The 8,947-nt window shown below is 40.2% G+C and overlaps 1 protein-coding gene across 1 annotated transcript; it reads right to left on the reverse strand.

Annotated features, from left to right (window-relative positions):
* Positions 1-200: 200 nt before the first annotated feature.
* Positions 201-8,131, reverse strand: gabrr3a (gamma-aminobutyric acid type A receptor subunit rho3a). The gene is made up of 9 exons (XM_068600765.1): positions 8,004-8,131; positions 7,274-7,386; positions 5,007-5,074; positions 4,686-4,909; positions 3,587-3,669; positions 2,657-2,794; positions 1,264-1,416; positions 614-807; positions 201-503 (listed from the first exon to the last, which is right to left on the reverse strand). Exons 1-9 carry the CDS (start codon positions 8,129-8,131, stop codon positions 201-203), a joined length of 1,404 nt encoding a protein of 467 aa, XP_068456866.1.
* Between the last annotated feature and the right edge of the window lie 816 nt (positions 8,132-8,947).

Consider the following 8,947-nt stretch of genomic DNA (forward strand, 5'->3'; position numbering starts at 1 on the left):
TCAATGCAACAGCTAATCTTAGATTTTCTCCAAGTTACAACTGAACACTCCTTGAGTAAAAGACACCATGCAATATATCTATGCCCATCGGCAGACACTGTGCAAACTTGAGGTCGTACCCTATAGCAATACAGATTCTTGTAAAGCAGCTCAAAATAGTCACAAATGAATACTGTTTATCCTGTTGCATAGGTTATGCACTATGCATACAAACTCCAGTAAATGATGTTGAAGAGCAGGTACGCCAAGGGAAATATGACTCTGGAGTAGGAGTCAATCATGTAGCTGTTGCTCATAATGAAGCTGACGTGTTGCCTCACAGGGTGCTTGCGACGTAGCCGGGTGCCTTCTGTGGGTCCAGAGATAGTAGAGTTTCGAGTCTGGGTGTTCCTCTCCGTGTTCGGGGTGCTGGAGACATCTGGGAAAGAAGTCAGGTCGATGTCATTGTCATGGAAACAGCCATCGAACGCCATAGCCTGGCTGGCATTGTAGGCGTTTGGGTTCTGCAGCAATAGAGGCAGATGAGGAGAGTTAGCCTGTTCAGACGGTAGGAAATTACTATCTGATTCAAGATTATTTTCTCGGCAAAACAAAAAAACTGAATGAGAGTGACCTTTGCCCTCTTGAGCTTCTTCATCTCCTCCACTGTCGTGAAATAGTTGACAGCAGCGTACTCGATGACAGACAGGAAGACAAACAAGAAGCTTGCCCACAGGTAGATGTCTACAGCTTTGACGTAAGACACCTGTGGCATAGAGGCTGAGACGCCAGTGATGATGGTGGACATGGTCAGAACCGTGGTGATGCCTGGATACACAACACATCATAAGTATTAAAATGCTACCTCATAAAAAACATCCAGTGTTTGGATTGCTTAAACTTCTACGCTGAATGCAATAGGCATATTAAAATACCCAGGTTTGATGCTAAACATTTTCCGTATTATTTTTGACTTGTGTATCTGCAGTTTTTTAATACTTTAACCACCAAAATAGGAATAGTTTAACATTTTGGAAAACATTTTTCACATTCTTGCTGAGAATTCTGAAAGTGATTTCGATATCTTCTCTTCTAAATGTCTGTAGGAAAGCAAATACGCTTTTATAAAATGTCAAAATAATCCTCTAAATAAAGCAGAAAACTAGGCTAAGTGATGCTTTTGCACAGATTTTGGATAAAAATATCATCATATGACATAGTATTTTTTTTTATTATAAATCTGTCAACATGTGTCAAGACATCACAGGCACGTGGTCTCAGTACCCAGAGAGACACGGGCAGGTACGGCCCTCCTGTCTATCCAAAAAGACACCCAGGACAGCATCACCATCAGCATGGTGGGAAAATACGTCTGAAGCATGAAGAAGAAGATATGCCTCCTGAGAATGAAATTAATGTAGAGCCGATTGTACCAACCTGAAACAGAGATAAATGCACAGAAAGTGGAGTTGGGGCAGGTAGGATGGGGAGCAGAGCATACAGTAATAACAGCAACAAGACTATCACTCCAGAAAACCTATACAATAGGAGAAGTTGGGGATCTAAGAAATCAGATGGACCAACATGGAGAACCTCAATCTCGGATGAGACAGTAATTATGTTCTGGGGCAGATCTGTCGAGAGCTGAAGTTACATAACAGCATCTTAGAGCAGATAGATTATTTCACACTGAGAATAAAATCTCCCTGACCCCCCTTTTTTCTGACACAGAAAATATGACAGTGAGGAAGGCATGGTTTCATACAACTCCAATGCTTGAATATTAAAGTATGCCACAAAAAAAATATATATATATATATTTGAATACTGTAAATAAAAAGACACATGCTTTCTTAATCTTTAAAAACATGTAATCTTTAAAACAGAGCGTGAAAGGCTAAGGTTATTTTAATAATTTACTCCCTAGAGGAAAGCAGTGAAAGGCTATGTCTTAAAATAACAAAATAAGGTGTTCACTCATGTGTTGTAAGCTTTGTGAGTGGTACTTTCAGTCTGAAGCGTGCTAGCCCCTTACTTCCACGTGGCATGCTTAGCTGGGCTAACCAACTTCTGGTGGGAGCTTTATATTGAAACATGTACAGCACGTATATTCAGGGTTTCTCAAAGTCAGGGAAGGATTTTTTAATTGTTGAATTTCAAGGTTGCCACGTCATTGAATCAGCCGCAGGACGGTTTCAATATCAAAGATCCTTAAAAAAAATCCACAGAGGTCTGAGTCCTCTGTTCAGGGGATTTTAAAGGAAACATACTTAACTTTGAGAAACACCCACACTATAAGAGTGAAGCAAATAAGAAAGTTAGTGTGTAGACTATTCTCTTAAAGGGACAGTTTAGGATGTTTAGACCTACAGTGTTGCTGATACTTTGTTACAGAGCTCTGAAAAGGGATGTTGATTTATATGTATTTATTTTTGCACACATTCATTTAAAGCTATAGTCAATATTGTTTTCACTGTTTGCTGGAGCTACCAGCAGGTATGAAGAGGAATACAATATAATACGGAATAGAGGTATAAACACCTTAAACTTTCCCTTTTTAGAAAAGCAGACAGGGTTTTGTGACGTTCACTGTATTAAGCTAAAAATAAGGAGCTCTCTGGTCATTCCCAAACCGGGTACAACTCAGAGGGGCCCTTGCGGCTCTAACCTCACATACCAGTACTGCTGTAGAAGGCAAGCCCAAAGGAAGGCTGGAAGTCTTCAATAAAAAACTGAGAGAGCACGATCTCGTCAGTCCTTAATGAATCGTTCCCGTTCTTCCAGTAGAGCATTAGGTCGTTCTCATTGTAAGCATCTTCAAGAGAGGAGAGAGGGACACCTTCACATGTTGCCTCTCTTAGAAGAGTCATGGATGATTTTCTCAGAGGACAGGAGGAGTGCACGGAAATGGGCCTCCCGACTCTCCTCTGAGATTAGAATCCATGCTTTATCCATTTTAAGAGAGAGATAGAGAGAGACAGAAAGAGAGAGAGGGAAAGAGCGAGATAGACTGAGACAGAAAGAGAGAGGGAAAGAGAGAGAGAGAGAGAGAGAGAGAGAGAGAGAGAGAGAGAGAGAGAGAGAGAGAGAGAGAGAGAGAGAGGCAGGCTAGAAAGACAAAAGATTTCCCACAGAGAAAGTAATCCCAACTATTGCCAGTTATGACCAAATTCATGTTCAGAGCAGAATGAAAAACAGAATCCTCAGTAAATCCTGCATCAGGAAAGCAGACATTTATAACGGACAGACCTGATTGAGGATTATGATTTAGTCTTTGCAAAAAGAAGATGCCGATGGTTACTGTGTGTTTTTGAAGTGTGGTAATGCACTTAGAACTGTTCAGTGTGTGTTTATGTCCCTATAGGATCAAAGCTATCCAATAGTGTATTTGACCAGCGTTGATATGCTAAATGTGTAATTCAGTGGACTCAGCAGTATTGCTAGCGGTTGCCTTTTAAATCACAAATCAGTGCATGAAAGGTTGTGTCAGATGTTTTCCAGCAAAACATGTCGAGTCAGCATGTAAAGTAGATCTTCGTGCACATTTTTTTGCAACTAAATAAAGAAACTTTAAAAAGAAATTTCCCAACTGTAGATTGGTACTTACAGCTCTCGAGCTCCAGAGAGCAATTTTGTGTGTCCAGAGGAAAACTACTGAAGTCCATCGAGCAAAGTGCCGTCACAGTGATCCTGAAAAACAGCTCACACTTGAAGAAACACCCACATAAATCAAGCAATTCAGCATCAGCAGCAACTGTGTTTATAGCACATATTGGAATCATGCTTACATTAACCTTAGTCAACCAGCCAGTGAGATGTCAAAAACGGTATACAACAGTTTTTTAAACAGTTAATGTATGAACTCAGTTGGTCATACACTAGCTGTGACTGGGCCGTTCAGGCTCTGTGGTTGCAGCAAGCTGTTAGGGATGACGCCATATTGTCAACATCTGTTACTGAAATGGATATGATGAATGTAGGCTGATGTAGCTTCTCATATGCCGGCCAGGCTTTGCTCGCTAAACCTTGCATTAATAGTCCAGTGGATGGTTTTATCTTCGTTGATATCCTTTTTAAAACCTTTTAGTCATGTATAACTCAGGACTCACTCAAGTAGATGTATACACACAGGTGAGGTTAAAGATATGTGGCTTTTTGAAAGAAGAAATGACTACTGATTGTAAATATAACTTAAAGGGAAGTGGCGCTTTGCCCCAACTATCCATACCAGTTAGTGAGCTTTACACACACAATTACAGCAGCAAAATGTCTGGCTGTTGCATATTCTGTTGTCAAAATCAATACTCCATCAGAAATCTAAGGATTACGACCATTTAATGACTGATCAAATGAACTGGAGACTTTTAGACAAATGCATTCAAAAAGCTTGGAGTAGATAATAAACACTAACCACTTAACCAACTAACTAACTAACTAACAAGAATTAATACAGTTACTTAATGTCATGCTTTTTCTCCTGTTACACAACATTTTCACATGACATAGATAAACATAATAATGTCTTTAAAACAACTGACAGAAGAAAAACTTTGAAAATTAAGACAAATTCAATATGCCAAGAACCTACAATTACCATTTACTGCAGTGGGCGCAGCAAAAGTTAACCTTGTTGTAATAATTCACTACTACTACTGATTGATGGTCTGTCTCTTTATGAGTAATGTCAATGAAACTTTTTTTTTTACCTGACGCTGTAGAGAATATTGCCGTCAGGAAAAACCCTCAGCATGATGTTCTCCATGGTCGTGTCATGGATGAAAGAACGCTTCGAGTGCACAAAGAACACGTCAGGAACCCAAATCTTTTTCACGAGACGAGCATCGAAGGTACGACTCTTGTTGCTGCTGGAGGGGAAGGCCAGGCGATCGTCCTGCCAGTAATGTCTCAGGTACAAAGTCATGGTGAAGTCCTGAAAACAAAAACATCGACAGCAGCTCAAGCCCAGCCAAGGAAAGGGGACCATGTAGTTTGGCTAGACCAACTGCAGACATCACAGAGACCCATACCATGTTGACTTCAGATATGCTGTCAATGCTCTCCACCTGGACGTCGATGCCGACAGGAATAGCCGAACCTGCAAAAGGTCAAACGTTGTAATGGATCAGCTTTGAGCAACAGTAGGATTACAGTCACCATAAACCACACATCTGCCAGAGATTTCCTATGTCCATGTGTGTGTTTTTCTACATGACATAAACTACATCGTCCAGACGAAAGGTTGAATGACATCATGCTGGTTCTTAAGCATGGCTCCTTTAGAGTTGCTGTCATCTTCTAATACAAACTGTTTAGCTTCAACATCTCTTCGTCAGTTACACACAGCTGTCAGTTCATACATAACAGCTTTAGTGGAGCAGTAATCCTCATCATCATCTCTACAATTCTGCTGCTGCTCACTCAGGAAGCACCGATATGACACGACACAACGAAATACTCGAAGGGTTTGAAGATATCTCTCACTTGTAATCAGGTTTTTATTTTCTGGATGAGCTTTAGTAATTATTATGATCTATTTGACTCTTTTAGAGAATCTACAAATATTGTATTTTTGAGAAACTATCCAATCAAACTGCTCTCAAAATCAGCAAATACATCACATTATGACACCGCCGTGGCCAAGAATTGTAAATTGTATGTATTTGACATTGTATTTTTGCCTGCCTTGTAAAGCACTTTGTTATTGCTTGTTTTAAAAAAAGTGCTTTATAAATAACCTTCATAAACCTTGACATGGCCTAATAGCTTATAATCAGACACTAAATATTACAATTACACAGATGTGGTGTTGATTGTCAAAATGAACAGCCAATCAGCTCTTAGATCAGGTGAACACAAGGCTTTTCCCATCATGAATGTGCCTTGCAGTTTGTGCAGACTCTAAAACTGGAGTCTACATGGATAATAATATTCCTTGTGTTACATAGATCACCAACACATTCATCAGTTTATGTTGGTTAACTGCGCGTCCCAGCATGCACAAAGACAAACAATTACTGCCACTAACAATTCTATCAGTGGGCATTTTGGTTAAGTGGAGTAAAGCCACACAAATACTGCAAATACCACCAGATTGTACTATTACATATGTTGTGTTCTGGTCCTTATTTAATGGCGTCAGAATACTCTAAACGTATGATGCATACCAAACATCCCGTTCTCGCTGTGCCATTATCTAATGAAGGTAAGCACTCAAAACCATCAGCCTACAATTACAGTAGAGTAGTGAAGTGGGAGGGATTATAGCAGCAGGTAGGCCTGCTCATTTTTTACAATGTGAGGTCACTGAGGTGATTGATGGGCATGACACTCCAATACCAACAAAGAGTAACTGCAGTGAAAGGTCAAAAGCTACAGGATTATAAATGTAAACTTAAAGGACGACAAGAAGAAAGGAAGCAGGAAACAACAAGTTTAATTCTGTTACTGAGGTCAACAAAGTATTCAATCAGAAAGACAACATGTTGCTGATTTTGAAGACCTTTTGGTTTGTTGACATACAAGAAGTCTGTTACAGTCAATTGGCCACAGGTCAATACCCCCACACTTGTAGAGGTTTATGTAATGTGTGTTTTGTACAACAATGCATATTTGCTTTTTTAGAAAAGAAAATGGTGACACTTGTAAGGATTTCATCCTTACAAGTGCCCCTACGGTGACGACATGGCAGCAGTCCCTGGAGGTCTGTCCTCAGAGAGGACTGCTATTTAGAGTCACTGATGCGTTCACGTGTTTCAAGAGTGTTGTAACCTCAAAGATAGTTTCAAACAACTGATGAATCATAAATCAAAGGGAAATTGGAATAAAGAGAAACACATTCAGTGTCTGAAGTACTGATAATATTATTGGAATGTTATGTGGTTGTAAAATTATTTATGTCCACCATTGACTTGAATTAATAGCAATAGCAAAATCGTGATTTGTGCAAATATATACATCTTTTACAGTCTAAATGAAACATTCCAGTTTTAGTGTTTTGAATATCCTTTAGCTTTGGGCTTTTACTTTCCCTCCCACAAAATGAAGTACGCAGTTCAGATTATTGTATCTGTACTACTGTCTGCAGGGCTCGCACAGCAGACAATCTAGGTCACTAAGGTTTTTTTTATTTTGGAGGCGTAATACCAAACGACAGCACAGTAACCTACATTAACCTTCCTAAATTACAAGGAAACCACATGGTTAGAAAAATGACAACAAAATAATCAAATGAAACAATATGTGGAATTGAATGGATGTACTCGACATAGAGCGATAGATTAGATTTCTGTTTTACCTCCAAATCCAGGCCGCATTGCAAAGTCATGGTCTTCAATCCGAAGCAGCTGTTCAGATTTAATTAGCAGAGACTTGGTGCTGTCCAACTTTTTCATCTTAAGATCCACCCGCCTGAAAACCAAAGAAAACAAATAACTGCTTAACGTAGAAACTCTCTTTATCTCTATGTTTCTCTGACGAACACACGTACTTGGAGCAGAACTGACATCTGGTCGAGGGAGTTAGTGATGGTTAATTGAACTTGAGCACTCTGATTACAAGCAAAGGCCAATGGCCCCTTGCAAATTAAAGTTATTTTACTGATCTAACATGGTTGCAACTGGGTCAGAGCTATTGTGGGGCCTCTTTGTGTCTGGCTCTAAAAGTCCCATCTGTATTCACTGTCTTCCTAGAAAACCTCAGAAATTAATGTAACTCAAAAATGTACTTTGAAGTACAGTTTTTACTGCTCAATTACAAAGCACTTTTTACTTTATTGAGAGGATGTGATGAAACATTATAATCATAATCTAAGTGGAACAGAATCAACAGAACATATTTCATCCTTACATGGAAAATCACCTGCTCTTACGTTTCCTTTTCCATATTCATAACCATATTTGTGATGACATTGTAAAGTAGCATCTGGAGAAGCCGCACAAATATAGATGCATGGTGTTAAAAGCAACAGCAAAGGCAACTGCACAATTACAACAAAGTGTCATACGGGAAATCCCACAATGGCTCACCCTCCGTGCTTTTGTTTGGTGTTCTCTCCGTACTGCTCCTTGTGTCTCCTCTTGTTTGGAAAGTGGCTGCTGACGGGCCACAACCAGGCCAGGCACATCAGTCTAAAGGCCAGGAGGGCCACTCTCATGGTTAAGCTTGGGCTTTGAAGACGAGAGGAACCAAAACGTTCCTCCCACTGCGTCAGTGTCTTACCCTGGGATTGCCACAGCTGTCCCCGTCCTCTACTGGCACGTCCATGTCCCAGCAGCACTCATTGTGCACCGCCACGCACACACCCAGCTACTTCGGCGTTATCCTGCTGTTTCATCTCCTCTAACATGGTAAACATCAGTCGGTGCTTAGCTCCAGTGCACAGGCATCCTCCTGGTTGAATTTGCTTTTCTCTGTGCCGTCCCTCTGCTTACGTCTGCGGACAACATGTTGCTCTCACTGCCTACTGTCCCCACCCTCTGATTTACGTAAAACCAAATATCAATTTATTCCTATAATGACAAAGGAATACCATTAATTCCTCTCTAATCTTCTTATCTTTGGTTGGTGAAATCTTTCAGTAACCTACAAACTAGAGGCAACAGTGGGCGGGGAAAGGGATAATACAACCAGCGGTTTCATCATCATGCTGACCAGATAAAAAATAAAAAAAAGCCTGTAGCCTACTTTCATACATTGCAGGATTTTCCCTCGAGTTGCACACTGTAGTGGAGGGAGGACGGATCCCATCCACAGGAGGCAGATGCAAGCATCTGTTTGGGCTACATCTGCAAACGTTGCACATATGATTTCTGAGCAGATATCACTCATGTCAGAGGATATGTTTGAAAAAAACTGAAGCTTTGAACTGTTTTTCCCTATATTCTAAAAAAAGGATTACAAATCTTTGGTCTTGGTACAAAAGACGCTTTGAGCCAAAGCAAAACAACGTCATTCACAACATGTAGTCAGC

Source organism: Clinocottus analis, unplaced genomic scaffold (assembly GCF_023055335.1).
Source record: "Clinocottus analis isolate CAN_PGR_092001 unplaced genomic scaffold, fCliAna1.0.p SCAF_5, whole genome shotgun sequence".
Classification (NCBI taxonomy): domain Eukaryota; kingdom Metazoa; phylum Chordata; class Actinopteri; order Perciformes; family Cottidae; genus Clinocottus; species Clinocottus analis.